Below are 15926 nucleotides of genomic sequence, written 5' to 3' on the forward strand. Positions count from 1 at the left end.
ACTGGTCTGTTAAATTGAACCGCGGGAGGGAGACTCGTTAAAATCCGATCCGCTTATTTCGATGTATTCTGTTACGAATTATATTTATGGGGGTAAATGTGCGTCAGCCTCCAAATGATTCATTGTTTCTATCACTGCCATTCGATCGAGACGAGAGGGAACGGCATGCGACACGCGCTCACTTTAATTGTTCGCCACCGGCGTTCACGTATTTTCAGCTTTTTACGCTATATTTTAATAATATTCCGATACAGAAAATTCTGTAGCATGAATCCTTAGCGCTTCTTCGGTCGGGAAGAAAAAAAAAGAGAAGACTCGAAAAGACGTTCTCAGAACGCGCGTTTGAGACATTTGTCTCAATATGATTTTTCGAGAATGATAATAAAGTTATGAACTTGGCCATCCGAATCGTAAATGCCTGTACCTCATTCAACGCGATATCGCACTTGCGTAATTACGCAATCACAGACGGAGATGCTACATGAATCTGGACGATTGCTGGTCGCCATGCGGTAAGTGCGCGTTATCCCCGAGTACTTCCTCGTGATCGCGTGACGAAATCTTGTTATTCTCTCTGATATCTACTCGACTGATCGTTTACCTGATATCACGTGCAACCGAGTGGCATAGATTACGCGCGATAAGATAAAATAATTCAATCGCTGGAAAAGAAAAGGGGGAACATCGTTACCGCTGCAACTCGCATTATTTTTTTTTCAAAAATGCGCGAGAGGTGCGACTATCGCATTATGTAGATACAAAGAACGAATGATCCTAGGAACAGTTTTTATTGACAGAGATAAAAGATGCGGTTTTTTTATTTTTAATCGGTTTTAATATCTGAGAGGGGGAGGAGAGCGAAACACACTAAGATTCTACATAACGTGGCTCGATTATTCGCGAAATAATACTGAAGATGTTACATATGGATCAATTGGTATGCGTACGCTCGATCGAAGAAACCGATCGACGTGATTACGCGTGGGAAAGTAAATTAACAAAGTCCAAGTACACGCACGCATACACGCACACAGTTACTCTCTCGCGGAGCGGCGGCGAAATGTACCCGCATATACGCGTTGTAATTCGGCAAATGGACATGAACATTGGTCAACGGGAAACATAATGAATGTACGAATGTCCGCTAACATATTACATTATTGTTACAAACATTTTCTTTTTTTTCCCCCTACGTGTGCGAAGGGACTCCTCCCACAGAGTCGGTCCTCGCAGGCGACGTGGGCGGCGTGTGCCGTTCGAAACCGCTACGAATGGGAATTTGATCCAATTTAATATTCCTTGGATCAGATAGAAACGGGGGAACGTGTCGCGAATAATGTACGCTGCTACCATCCTATCGCCAATTCTTCCGACAAAGTATCGTCGCATTACGATCTACTTATTACACGCCGCTTCGGTTGCGAGGAAAAATTCTGGCTTAACACATTTTCGACGCGCGTGTATCAGAGTGCTGGCATCAAAACTAGCTCGTGAATAATGCATGACAGTATGACATATTCGGATGAAGTAACGGAGGTACTAGTCTTAACCGACCGACGCTACATTTCTTTCTTTTTTTTTTGTTTCTTTAAAGGGGACGCCATTCGGAGAGAACACTCCAGTCCGGCGACGAAGTTACGTAGAAACCGTGGAACAATCAGGAATACATATGTACAATATCTTATAACGACAACGAAACCGTATCCAAATTATCTTGGCGTCGGATATTCAGTTTCTACACACCTAGTTTTACAGATTCAATAATAGGGATACTAGCCAGTTACTACGGAAGAAAAAGAAAGGCGCTGAGTATACAGGAGCTAGGTATCTCCGTTCGAACGAAAAAGAGAAGAAAAACAAAAGATCGCGAAAATTGACGCGATATATTATTGCACGGAGCTTCCGGCTTAGGGTACTTTCCATTTAGTGATCCCAAGTCGACATAAGCGTTGTTTTATCTTTATTACTCATTCAATATCAAAAAAGATAAAATAACGTTTGTGTCGACTTGGGTCATTAAATGGAAAGAACCCTTACTGGCGTCTCGAGCCGTTCCAAAAATTATCAACTGTGGGAGATACACAGTTGCCCTCCATCCATTCATCTCGATCAATACGCGCGATGATAATTTTGTTGTGCGCATTGATCTCTTTGTACTCGGTGATCGAACGAGCTATCAAAAATTATTACATGTGTAAGGCGGGAAATATGACGTAAGGTGAGGTGTGGTAGTGGTGGTGGTGGTGGTGGTGGTGAACGGTCATCAACGCAACAACCAGAGGGCCATCTGTAATAAATTACACCAAGGCATATTTTATTCTTTTTTTTTCTTTTAAATACGAGTTTTAGTCGTGTCACCACTAGTGTTCGCTAATTATTACGTTAAATGGATGTGATGTTGGCTGCTGGTTGTTATTATAATTGTAATTAATTAGTACTTATTAAAATCAAATGGCGCAGCAAGTAGATACACGGGCAAACGGCGTTTCTCACTTTTCTCTCGTTTCTGTTTTAATTTATCGATAATAATACGCATGTACTTGGTGTATCTATAAACTGCAATCTAAAGAGTTTTTCGTTCTTGTTTCGAAAAAAAAGTGCTTCACTGTTTGCGGTTTACGTACACTACTGAGTCGGCCCTTTGCTTCCGATTAATTTTGACTTTTTTTTCTATTTTTTATCTTCATTAGAAAGATGTAGATATATTTTGGTTATTGATAATCAATTATATATAATTAATAATAATATTAATAATCATAATAATTCTTCATAATAAATGTAATGCTCGGTACACAGAGATAACAAATGACTCCACTTATTACCGCGAACAAAAAGGATACTTACAAAACGTGACACATGCACAATACTAGACAAAAACTCGGACAACACAAGAATAACCAGATTAATTTTCTCGTGTTTTTTTTTCTTTTTTGCTTTCTGCACCGACGACCATACAGTGGCGTAGTATCTTGATTATATCTGCTGGCCCAATATTATATTTTATAAATTATACCGATATTTAATTATCTAAAAAAAATTCTAAAACGTCTTGCTTGAAACGTCTGTCGTATACCACTCGTTGACTACAAACTATCTTATTCCTTTCAGACATGATTGTAAAGTCCGTTTTTTTTTTTCAACCACGCGTGAGGGCTTGAGACAGACTAACAAGATGTTTGCAATTCCGGATGGTGATAACTCAATTAGTAAAACTGAAACACCTCCTGTGGTTCAGTGATATAGATAGTAAAACTCTATTCCAAATCATAGATAGTCTGAATAATGCTCTCGAGGCTCTTGCAATTAATTCTTCTCATCCTCGTCATCCTCTTCTTCTTCCTCTGATGCTTCAGCAAGCCATGTTAACCAGGAATTTACCTATAAATAACATTAAATTTTTAATCTGAATTACAAATCTAAATCATTAAATTCAATCTTAATGATTCTTTTATTAAGCAAACCTCGTGAAAATGTTGAAAGAAAATAATGTAAAACATATTTGTTATTTATCTTTAATTTTTGAGAAGTTCAAATTCGAAAAAAATTGACATAATTATTAACTTCTGAAAAGTGTTTTTAATAAAATGGTTATAATATGGAACTAGAACTTAGAATCCAGAATTAAAAGATTGATCTAAATACTATTACATTCTACTAATTACAACAAAGTCTCAAGTAAAAATACCAAGTAATAATAGCACATTTACCTGGAACAAAGCCTTGCCCTTGCCCGGATAAGCATCGGTAACGGTGTCTCTCCACTTGTGGTATGCTTCCTCTTCGATAACTTCAAGGTTATAGAGTGCTATAAACCATCGTAGTAGCAGCCCTTTTGGAAAATTGTGCGAGAAGCAGAACACTTGAAGCGCATGAAGAGCCGTAACTTGCGAGTCGATGGTAGTCAGGAATGTGCGAATGAAACGTGCATATTTCGCCAATAACGCACTTTCCTTCTCTTGCAGTTGTTTCTCTGGATTTATGGTCGGATCAACACCGGGCGCCAATGTTGTCTCCTATGATGTATATGAGAGAAGACATTTTAAGATTTTACAATATAAAAAATATTTTAATTTTATTAGTAATTATATCATTTCAAATAAAATAACCTTCAGAATAAGATAAACATATTCCATAAAATGTACTAACCCCAGTGATGTATTTGAAAAGCACATTCATCATAGCATTAATGAATGCGGGATCAGAATGATGTTGGGGATCCAGCTTCTCCTTGATCCATTTGTAAAGAGCGTTGGGCGCTGGGTCAGCTTCTAACTGACGCCACATATCACCCTGGATTCTGAGAAGAGGATAAAGGAAAGTCAATTCCCGATCTTCCAAAATCTCGCCCAAACGTTCCTTTGTTTTCTCCGCTTCTGGCAGTTGGCTAATTAGATCCACCTTGCTGTCATTGAAGATCTGCGTGAGTCTCGCCTTGCCCTGGGTCTTGTGGAGTTGCTGTAGGGTTAGTAGAAACAGCGGATGATGACGACCATTTTCTGTTTCCGAGGCGAGATCCGTTAATTGGATTAAATTGTCCACTATAGCCTTAGCTGTCAGGAAGGCAACGTGAGACGCTACCAAAGGCACGGTACTCTCCTTCTCCGAAATACTGGCCACTAATTCCTTCCATCCTTCGTTTACTTGCTGTAGAGTGAGCAAGTTTTCCTTTTTCAATTCAGCCACGAATTTGGCAGCTAGCTCGCGTTCAGAGTCTCCACGATCCAACGTGTTCGAATACATCGTGCAAATCGTGTGACGCAAGAATCGTTCGGGTATTTTAAGATCTTTGAAGGCTGTCATTGCGTCCTGTACATTTGTGTGAGACGCGAGGTCGTCCATTAAGGCATTCACCTTCTTCAACACTTCTTCTCGTGTCGGTCCTTTGTCTTTTCTGTCCCTAGCCTTCTCCCGTTTGTCTACAGGACCTTGCTTGATCACAATAGCAGGTGGTGTTTCTTTGTGCAGCAAAGGTGAGCTGGGCTTCAGAGCGGTAGTACGTAAGAGAGGCATATCTGAGCCCCGTCCTGGGAACAAATCTGTTATTTTTTTACAATTAATTTTCATTATTCTACATCATTGAAATCAATCTTTTACTAGTAATTTCCCATTATCGAAGATGAATATTTACCATTGTTGAGAGGTAGGTTTAAGTTGATGTTAGTTTGTTTGAACATCATCGAATTAGCTGAGGGTCTCAGAGACACTTCTTCCGGATGTCCTCCGATCAGCATCTTATTTTTGTTGAATCGAAGTTGTTCCTTATTGCTGTCTGTAAACGATAGAATAACAAATATCCATAAATACTGTTTGTTGACATTATAGCTTATTAGTTGAGAATATGAAATATGTTCGATTAATCGATACTCACTGTTGTTAAAGTTTTGCGGTAAATTATGTTGCGGTTGGTTGCGTTTTCCTTCGAAATTGTTCTGATGACGACTCTGGTTTTGATAGTAGCCGCCTCCACCTCCTGGCTGATTACGTTGATTATGGCGGCCATAACCAACGCCAGGAGTTCCCGCAAATCCATTCGGACTGAATGGTGGTGGTGCCATACCGAATGAGGGGGAAGTCAATGGTATACTTCCCATCATTTCCACGTCTAATCCGCCTCGTCCCATTTTACGTAAAAACTCCGCACCGAGGCGATCCTCTCGTCCTCTGTGGAAACCATTTCCCCGCGATGGCTCCTCGTTGTCGTTGCGGATTTGATTAATCGGCATCGGGCCTTCGGTGCTCGTGGCCTTGCGCGGTTTCCAATCATCGCGGCGTAACTCAATCACATCACGCAGCATGAATTTGATGCGTAGAGGAAGATCCCTACTCTCTGCCAGAGAGTTCATACGTTTGAAGTATTGATCCATAAGTCCGCGGCCCTTATCCGAGTCAAGGATACGGCCGCAGGTACGCATAATCTGGCAGAGGCATTCGATATCCTCTGCCGCGTCCCCCCGGGATCCCCCTCGCCTTTTCTTCTCCAGCAACTGCTGGATGCAACGATGTAAAATCGGCTCCGACACGATACCCAGCTTGCCGAGCTCCCCAATAAATTTGATGTTACCAAGCATCTTGCGCTTGGCCACCTGTCGGCGCTCTTCTTCTTCGGGACCGAGCTCATCTTGATTCTCGAATGCCTCGCTTGCTTTTGAACGATTTTCGAACTCGTCTTTGCACTTGTTAAGTAAAAGAACTCTGAATGTGCTCTGGCCTTTTTGACTTTCATCGATCGGTTTACGGGGTTCAAAGTTTGCGGCTTCGTCAGACAGCTGTTTGCACAGCCGTGCGTACATAGAACTGTACTTGGGTTCATCAAGTGCTTTTTCGAAGATCTGAAAAATTATTGACATTTTATCAAGTTGTCATATCCTAATATAATAAGTAGTTACGTTGTTATGCAACACTTAATATACGTACCAAGAAAATAACACCCTTGAGAATCACATGGGAATTAAGCTCAACGTTGAGCAGGTCGTTGCTCAGCTTTGCGAATTTTTCCGGTGTGAGCTTGTTAAGAATACCCCGCACCTTTCTAAAGATGAGATCATTTCGGCTTTCTGGGGTGAGTGCATCGCGTCTAACAGTTGAAGGAGGGATCCAGCGTTGCTCAGTGGATAGGGAGCGAATATCGTCCCTGGAAGGCATCGAATTTTTCTAATGTCAGTGTCACAAGTAGCAACGCAACGATTTGTGCTGAATAAGTAATCGCTTTCTAGCGTTTGTATTGTTTTTTTTTGTTTTTTTTTTTTCGTTATTGTCAAGGTAACTTTATGGACCCTGACCTTCCTCCCGAGACACGAGAAGCACCCCCCGGTCCTGTGGGGTTGTCCGTTGTTGCGCGTGTTTTGGCCCCCTTAGTGATAAATCACAGCACACAGATCTTCCTTGAGGAAGCTGCAAAAATTATATCGTACGTTAAACTAAATATTCAGCACATTTTACCTCAAGTATCGCTTGCAAATAATACTTAATCATAACGTGGCTTAAATATACATAATATTTCTCACGCTTGACTTAAGCTTAATTCGCATCATAATAATGATTAATCGCAATTTTTTTTTTTTTTAATTAAATTAATGACTTGAATTAATGACTTAAAATGTGCAGTGAATCCGAAAGCGCAGCCTCTTTTTCTTTCCCTCTTCCTTCGCTAAAAGAGATAAGCAATCGCAAACACGGTCTATCGCTTCGGCGACGTGCCGTTGCAATGAACTCGTTCAATAATATTCGAGGACATTCCTTTCATCGCTACCGTGACCCATATGTGCCGTTTACAATCGTAATTGCGCATGCGAGCGCAATTTTAGAGAAGGTTTTACTCGCGCGCTCGATAAATGGCGTACACGAATCCTACGGTTAACGCACTCGGACCAAGTGGTTCAAGGATAGAATCATCAGATAGGACGTTGCGTTTAGTGAATCGACCGATTAGTCTTTGCACGCCATCTTTTCCAGAAAAGACCAGAAAAATAAAATAAAATAAAATAAAAAAAGAAACAAATGTCAATCTTAGACGAGATCGAGCTCCAGATTAGACGACATCCTCTCTTCAGAAGCGATGCTTTTGCCAAGGAAGAAGCAGCTCGAGAGTTCATGAGTGCGTTCGCACCATTGGAAGGAATGGAATGCGTCCGATAGTGTTTCGGGACACCCTGTAGCCTTCGAAAGGCCTTCCGCGCAGACGAGGCAAGGACCTTCTTTCCCCGGGGAAGAAGACGGCTTTGATCTTGTGCTCGCCTGCCTGCCTGTCCGCCTGCCTGCTTGCCTGCCTGCCTGCTCGCCCGCCCAAGAACAAAACGATCGAAACCCATGGGGCGAGGGGAAACATCGAAGGGGAGCGTATGTGGGGCGCGGCTCATGGTCAGACGGTCAATGAACCCTCTTCTCCTAACCCCTCTCCCCCTCTCGTTTCACCTCGACCGATCATCTCGCGGACCCTGCCGTCGTTCGGCCGAGGTCGGACGACTTCGCCGGGCTGCTCGACGGAGGTCGTGCCCGTCCGACCGTCTCTATAGGGTGTCCCGAAAGCGCTTGATTAGGACGCTAAGAAATAGCTGGCTGACGCGAATCGAGCGATATGAGTAATACAAAGGTACCTGATTAACAGGGAAGTCCTATTTCAAAGATGGATGCGAAAAACGAACAAATCGCTTTTGCAATTTGACACTTGTAAAAAGAATTCACGTCTCGCTAAAAAGTAATAATTCGGTCGATCGACAGTTTTTATATGAGGTTTTATTAGATTTTCGTTGTATCAAGTAGGCGTAAATTGATTTGACAACTGTCGAAACAGCGGCGCTCTCGACTGTTCGTAACGAAAGAGAAATCGACAGCCGCGTTTAGCGTTAAATGTATAACGAGAGCGCAAGGCTGGGTTTTACGAAAATAGCATTCTCTAAACATTTGGTTTCATCTTGACGGGCGTACGTAGCCTGGCTAAATGCGCAATGAAAATATCCGGTCTCTCACGGACGCATCGGATGAGCGAGCAGCGCTTGAATAGCAAGAAAGAGAGAGAGAAAGAAAAAGAGAGGGGGGGGGGGGATAAAAAAATCAACGTTCGGAGTAAATTTCGGAACGCGGGAGATGCAGGAAAAAAAAGAAGCGAAGGAAGGTCGCTCCAGATCTAAACGTTGAAAATAATATACTCGTCAAAACGTGACACAGCAAAATTGTCTCGCGCCGGACTTTCTCGCATTGCCGAACTTTGAAACGGCGGACTCTCGTCTCGGCGGAGTATCACGCATTCGCTACGTGATGACATGCACAGGATAGTTCCGCCCGAAATCTCAGTCCGCCCGCCGCGCAGCGCACCATGTTGAAAGAGCATCGAAAGTTGCGAGACCACGTGCGATCGATCGCGCTGCAAAAACGATCGACCTTCGAGCTTTTGCACGAGGTATTCATTTACATCTGCTTCATAAGCACGTCTCGTGCATCAAATCGCGACGCGCAAAAATGATTAACCGACGGCGACACGTGGAGAACGAGAACCAGAGAGAGGGAAAGGGAAAAAAAAAACGCGAGATGAGCCTTCAGCCATGCAATCCGCGAGGTCGTAGTTACAGGAGCACGCACGTGTCGGAATTCGTCAGATAATTAAATAAAAGCAGACGCATGCATGCACACACACACACACACACACGCGCGCGCGCGCGAACGCACACGCACAGCGCGGATGCAACCTTCGGTCTCTTGGCAAATACGATTCCACAGTGCATATTTACGGCCCCACCGGCGTTACCCCGTTATTTAGCTATCTGAAAAAAGATGTCCACGTGCACTGCCGAGCAGATGCACCGGCCGCCGCATTAACATCGCGTGTATTTAGTCAACCGCCAATGTCGATTCCGCGAATATCCGCCTATGTCCACAGTTCGAGGAAATTTGCGCCGTTGAAATGCAGAAACTGCATCGCAGTGAACGATAAACCCGATGATAACGAACAATAAAAAATATTGGACAAACAGTGACAATTAATAATTCCATCGAGGGAACGTAATGAGCAACGATTCTAGCGGCGAAGAGATAAAAGATTTAAGACTAGTCTTTGAAGCGAATGATTTCTTTTCTTCGCGAACGTTAAAAACGATAGCGCCACGATTTTCTCCACGCGTATTTTGATATCCGTAACTTCTAAAATCCACAGGACACGAGATTACGTCGTAAGCGTGCGAATATCTATTTTGCGCTTTAGAATAAAGGCTCTTTCCCTCCCTCCCTCTCCCTCTCTCTCTCTCTCTTTCTCTCTCACTTACTCATCGCGATATTTCACGTCGTGAATAATCGTCCGATAATTTCGCGAATGCGGACTTTCCTGTTCCGATGTTTGCGCGCTAAACTTCAGTGAATTAATTTGCTCTCTACTAGGCGGATTAACATAAACCAAATGAAATAACGGAAAATTAAATGACACTGGATTTACAATTAACTCTGCCAACGAGTACGAAAACTGGGTTTTAAATCTTTGAGAAATGACGTACAAAACAGTACGCAAAGCGAGACATTTATTCGCACGTCTCTAGTTCGAAGCAGCAGCAAGAAACCATTTGCCTTTGTGTTTTTATTCTCTATTAATCATTATGCTTTTTTTTTAAATAAATATGCGACTAATTTACCATCCGATTCACCATCATTTATTATTGTCGTTAACAAATAAAGAATTTAATAATAAAACTAATACAATATTTATCGATATTTATATCGATTCATAGTATCACGACAAATCACATAATTGAGTGTATGAAGTAATATCAGAACTACGTGAAAAAAAACCAGCCATTGGTTTGATTTCAATGGATATAAAGATTAATATTCGTGCGTATTTGTTTTTTCCGTCTGGCAAGTCTCGAGAATCGTGCCGAGTGGTCGACCTCTCGCAAAAGATCAAGAAACGACGGAAATGTATTATGGATTTGTTTTCACGATCGGCGCACGCCGCCGGACGACAACGACGGGCGACGGTGCGACATACGCCGATGGGGTCCTTGAGAGAAATCGTCATGCACAAGGTGGATGACGACGGCGCACAAAGAGATAGCGACAGAGTGACGCAAGGCGAACGAGCGAATGAGTGTGTGAGTGAGCGAGCGAGCAAAACTTCCACATCCCTCTCCCTCCCTGTCGAGCACACCATTACTTTCCGTTTCCTCGTGACACGTCACTGATGCGCCGTGACGACTGCTCTCTACAGACCCGCCAGGGCTGCCAACCAACAATAAGAGTTGGAAGGCTAGCAGGGTAGGTGAATCGGATGGCAAATTAGTCGTCTATTCATTCCGAAAAAGCACAATGGTTAATGGAGAATAAAAAAAAGTAGCGAAGACAAGTGAGTTTCCTGCTGCTGCTCCCCACTAGAAATGTGAGGATGGCGATCAGTTCGAATTCGAATCGAACTGAATCTAATCGCAGCTCGATAATTTCGAATCATCGAGGATTCGATTTCGAATCGATCGTCTAGTTTGATTGTGACATTTATATCTTTTGCGCGACCAATTTTCTACCAATTCTCGTGCCTGGCTGCTCGTCGATTTCCAAAACATTTTTTATCATTTTCAAGTTTTATAAAACCATTCAAAAATTTCTACACACGATAGACAATCGTTTTCGTAAATTTGTTTCAACGTTTCACAAGTTAGTTTCATGATTTGATATCCTTTAGAACCAAATTTAAAATTGCTCCGTTATGTTTCTCTAAAGTACACTAGAAAGAGCATTATCACTTCAACAGTAACATTGTAATTTGCATAGTACTTATTGTCTATTATGTATTGTAAATTTTTTTTTACTTGGCACATTATTTTTTTAAAATTGTTTTCAAAAATTCTTGCGATTAATATCTAGTCGTTAAAAGTGGAACATTATTGAAAATACTTTATTACGTATAAATTAGTACGCAATGTAAATCCAGGCAAATTTGATTCGAATTCGATTCGTATTCGAAAATCAGAGATTCAATTCGATTTCATACATCCTATTGTATTCGTAAATGATTCGTATACCTCTACTTCTAACGAAATAATACCAGAAGCGTGTCGAGCAGATGGAAATCTCCTTTTGACTGAAAAAATTAATCGAAATAATGAGCGAGCGAATTATAACGCAGCAAATTTGCATGCATTCGTATGCGATATGCGAAAAGAGACGAGGGAATACTTGACTGTTTGACTTTGAATTCCGGTATTTGTACGAAGTGGGAAAAATGAGCGTCATTCACTTGCGTTTTTCTAAGAATTATGATAAAAGATGGGCGAGTGATTTGTTGCCTCGCATAACGCGTCGGTGACGTTGAAACTAATGAAAAGATAAGCAACGAGTTACTCATCCAACCATTCTGACAGGAGAAGAAAAGAGAGAGAGAGAGAGAGAGAGAGAGAGAAGCTAAAAAGATAAGACGAATTACTTGGATTGTCTCCAAAACTAACAAAAAGATAAGGATAACAAATTGTAGTTCTTTTCTTAATAAGACATAATAGAAAGGATGAACAAATGCTTCCTGATTCGACTGACGAATAATGAATTTGGTATTAGCACTGGAGGAAATATTTTTATCAACAACGCAGAATCTTGGCCCAACAATGCTCAAAAATGTTTCAAAAGACATATATATATAACTGCAAGAATAGAAGACTACTACTCTTCTCAAAATATGCACACATATATATATGTGATAATTTATGCTTTGTGTCGTCGGAATTGCGCATGCAAAACGAGTGGCCAGTCGAGTAAACGAAGAAAAAGCGCGATAACGTCGATAAGCGTCTTTATCTTGCGCCGTATGTTCACAAGAACACTCGAGAATTGAGTCATCTAAATATATACATCTATGCTACGCATGATAAGGCTATAAGAGCATTCCTAAATCCGATCAAAAAAGACATCTGTTCCAGCTCTGCCTAATCGAATGGAAGAAAAATCGTGTGAGGCGGACTATATCGAACTTTCGAAGGATATCTACTTCGATCAAACTCCAATAAACTCGGTCGATGATTAAAACGAGAAAAGATAAATTCAAACGGAAAAAAAAAAACCCCAAAGTACAAACACGTCGAAGCGTCGCTTAAAGATCGAGAGCGCAAGAATTTATTTCGAATCGTAAAACGTGGCGTTCATTGATGCGCGTAACGCAAACGTAGACTAGATACGGTCTACGCGGAACGAACGCGGCTGAAAGAAAATCTATTCGGAGCGTCTATTCATAGTCCGATAAGCGTTTTGAAGTCTGCCGTGCAACAAAAGAGGGCCGCCGGAGCTCATGTGCTTGCTCTCTCACCGGCAGTAGCACAGTTTTAAAGGCGGATGTATAGCGCGATGCGCTCCGCCGCGACGGCACACAATCGTACGCGAGAGGAGGCGCGCGTTTAATGGAACAGAACGGGTTTTTCAACCAGGTGTTTCGTGCCAGCATTCTTCGAATTCTCCCTTCGACACTCGAACAGCGAGCATCCGACTGCCTCGAAGCGAACGAGTTACAATTCCAGAGGAATATCGCAAAAGGAAGAATTATCTCGATTTGAGTTTACAAAACTGTCGTTCCTCCCTAACGTCCCTAACTGGGCGACGTTAGTCTCTAGACTATCGTCTTCTATTTTTTTCTTTATAAATGACGGAGAAAAAAAATACCGCGAATCGAACTTGTCAAACCGCCGATACAGGAGGGATGATATTAATAGATTTCTTATTAGATCTTACACGAGCAAATTGATTAGATCCGCAAACGAAGCGCAAACTTAAAAATAACCGAGGCGCGCCTCGCCAATTAATGAGTGCGGCGATGAAGGCATGCCGAAAGATATGTACATGGAATAATTCCTATTCTTAACTTTCTCTCTCTCTCTCTCTCTCTCTCTCTCTCGTTTCTCTATACCCTCTAACCGCGTGTGCACGTCTCTCTTCGCGTACGCCACCCCGCACAGAATATTTAGATGACGGCGCATGATCGGGGGCTAATAAAATCGCCTATCGGTCGAAGCCTCCCTCCTGGAAAACGTCAGAAGCGTGACGGCGGCGTCGTCACCCGCCTGCCTGCCTGCCTGCCTGCCCTCGTGTGCACGGCAAAGTCGGTCGTATGTGCATGTGGCACTCCGAGTCGGCATCGATCGGCGAGGAGGTAACACGCGTGCCCCTTGGAGTGCCGCTCGACGCGGACGAAGGAGTGCCCGTTGCATTTCCGAGAAGGCAGAATTTCCGGAGAGAGAGAGAGAGAGAGAGACAAGTATACAGTACAGCGACGCGATATCCTCCCTCCCTCCCTCTCTCTCTCTCTCTCTCTCTCCTTCAGAGAGACGACGCGTAATGGCGAGGATTCGCTCGCTCGCTCGCCATGTTCCGAGCCTTAACCCCTTCGCGTGATACACCTCGAAGAATGGGAGGGGGGATGTAGAGTTATTAATTGATTAAATCCGAATTGTTAAACCAAATAATCACTCCCTCTTCTCTGGTGACGTAAAAAAATTAATGACTTTTCGTTCAGGTTTCGCAGATGCAATTTCCAGAATTTTTTTTATGCGTCGTCTCTCACGCGCGCGTAGGCTCGGATGTATAACGAGATTCCGGAGACTACGTCATCACAGCATAAAGAACGAAGTGATTTCGCGATTGGCGAGATGACTCGTTAACTCCGGAATACCGATGTCGAACGTGGCACAAGTTTGACGGAGCACTTATCGAAGCACGTGCTCCGATACTTTGGGTTAGCACACGCGTCCATTTAAACACCTTTCTTCCGAATTTAACAGGTTAAGATCGAATTCGTCGACGCGACGAGGTCTTACTACCGATTTTAAGTACTCATCGAAACGAGAGTCTCTACGTTTCCTTATCCGGTATTCCGCCGTTAACGTAACACGGTGCAACGAGGGGGAAGAGGAGGGGAGGGGAGGGGAGGAAGGCTGTCGAGAAGCACACGCCATTCGATCTGTCTGGAGCGAGTTTTTCCAGGTTGGAAAGGAAGGCCGCGATAACGACTAGCGAGATAACAATTACACGCGACTTGGCTCACCGCACGTCGCACCAATGTTTTTCTTCCTACGAAGCCGCCTAACGGGAACACGGCCGCGCGAGCGACGAGGCCGACGAGGAGGCGCGCGCGAGAGAGGGTTCGCTTCGCACGCAGCGAGCGAGCGTCTCCCCGAGGAGAGAAGCGTGGCGTCGAAGGCACGTACTAATTCCGGAATTCGTCGAAGCAAAGAGGGCACGCGCGGCGAGAAGGGCGGCGCGGGGAGGCTCTCCTCTCGTGCCTGCTCTGCTTGCCTCGCGCACGAGGAAATCGTGCGTGCGAACGAGCGAGCGACAAAGAGAAACGCCTCGATGCTCCTTCTCCTCCTCGTGGAAAAATTGCTCCAAAAATCTGCTTCGTTTTTTAATTTGACACACGCGCGAGCGAGTGAGAGAGAAAGAGGAGTCTACGCGGTCTACTTCGAGACCCCTCGCCCTGCCGCACACGTTAACTAAAGTGTCAAACGACGTGGGAGTTGCGTGGGCGACGGCGAGCCGCGAGACGCTTCGCGACGAGTACCTCTTTTTTTTTTTCTCGCAGGACCGGAGTCCCACGGGATGAACGGAAACGCGCCGACGGACGCACGACCCGCGGAGAAAGAAAGAACACTGTCGCGAAATCTTGTCACCATCGTCATCGTAGTCGCCGTCGCCGCCGCCGTGACGTGCCGACCTACAAGCCCGCACGAGGGTCTCTCACGGCTCCCGAGACGAGACGAGACGAGACGAGACGAGACGAGGGCCGACTCGACTCGGGAGCTCGAAGAGATTCCTCGCGAGGCCGCGGTAGGACGAAACGTGGCCGAGCGACGGCCCACCGCGCGAAATAACACGGCCGCGCGATCGTGCGATCGTCCCGCACGCGTTTCGCCATGCCCACGCCGCTCCGCACCCGTTAATTCGCCGCGTAAAGCCAAGAGAGATCACAATAGCGTTTACTTACGGCCCGACCGTTGTTGTTTCTGAGGCTCCGCTTTCGCAATCTGTCGGTCGCGCTCGGCAACTTCCGCGGGACGCGTCTGGTCAATCCAGCGTTCGACGCGCGACTGCGTTCGCGCCGCGTGCTCACCGTATCGCGCGTCGGCCGATCGGAAAATTCGTCGCGGTATTATCTCGTTGCACTTTACGCGACCGCACGGCGAAAACTCATGGAATTAAGCTCGTCACGAGCTCGCCCTTGATCTCGACGGTGATGATACCAATGGACGGTGCGCTAGACACCTACCACGCGAGTCGTCGTCGTCGTCATCGTCATCCGTCGTCGCCAATGGCACACGCGTAGTCGTTCTTCTCCTCGAGCGGGACGAGTATCGTCGGAAAATTCTGCGAACAGCGGATTCAGTCCATCGCTAGCGATTTCTGCGATTGAATATGGAAATTTTCTTTGCAATTTTACTCGCCCGACTGACAACCGGAAGTCGCCCGCGTCTTCA

The 15926-nt window shown here is 44.3% G+C and overlaps 1 protein-coding gene across 7 annotated transcripts; it reads right to left on the reverse strand.

Moving 5' to 3' along the window:
* Positions 1 to 772: 772 nt before the first annotated feature.
* On the reverse strand, positions 773 to 15657 carry LOC105200855 (eukaryotic translation initiation factor 4 gamma 2). Of its 7 annotated transcripts, none has more exons than XM_039459640.1 (8): positions 15437 to 15649; positions 6780 to 6891; positions 6415 to 6631; positions 5369 to 6329; positions 5129 to 5269; positions 4147 to 5036; positions 3708 to 4013; positions 773 to 3378 (listed from the first exon to the last, which is right to left on the reverse strand). In XM_039459640.1, exons 4-8 carry the CDS (start codon positions 6288 to 6290, stop codon positions 3304 to 3306), a joined length of 2334 nt encoding a protein of 777 aa, XP_039315574.1. In that variant the 5' UTR covers positions 6291 to 6329; positions 6415 to 6631; positions 6780 to 6891; positions 15437 to 15649; the 3' UTR covers positions 773 to 3303. The 7 variants fall into 7 exon arrangements, with proteins under 7 accessions (XP_039315574.1, XP_039315576.1, XP_039315575.1 ...); XM_039459642.1 differs by lacking the exon at positions 15437 to 15649 and adding an exon at positions 15014 to 15160; XM_039459641.1 differs by lacking the exon at positions 15437 to 15649 and adding an exon at positions 14498 to 14953.
* Positions 15658 to 15926: the final 269 nt, after the last annotated feature.

The sequence above is a fragment of the Solenopsis invicta genome, chromosome 2, assembly GCF_016802725.1.
Source record: "Solenopsis invicta isolate M01_SB chromosome 2, UNIL_Sinv_3.0, whole genome shotgun sequence".
NCBI lineage: Eukaryota > Metazoa > Arthropoda > Insecta > Hymenoptera > Formicidae > Solenopsis > Solenopsis invicta.

Excerpts from the sequence above, each read along its gene's own strand:
- LOC105200855 (XM_011168629.3), bottom strand. The coding sequence starts at position 6,642 with ATGCCTTCCAGGGACGATATTCGCTCCCTATCCACTGAGCAACGCTGG. Across the intron at positions 4,014-4,146 it reads TTTTCAAATACATCACTGGG|GAGACAACATTGGCGCCCGG; the intron begins GTTAGTACATTT and ends TATACATCATAG. Across the intron at positions 3,379-3,707 it reads AGGGCAAGGCTTTGTTCCAG|GTAAATTCCTGGTTAACATG; the intron begins GTAAATGTGCTA and ends TGTTATTTATAG.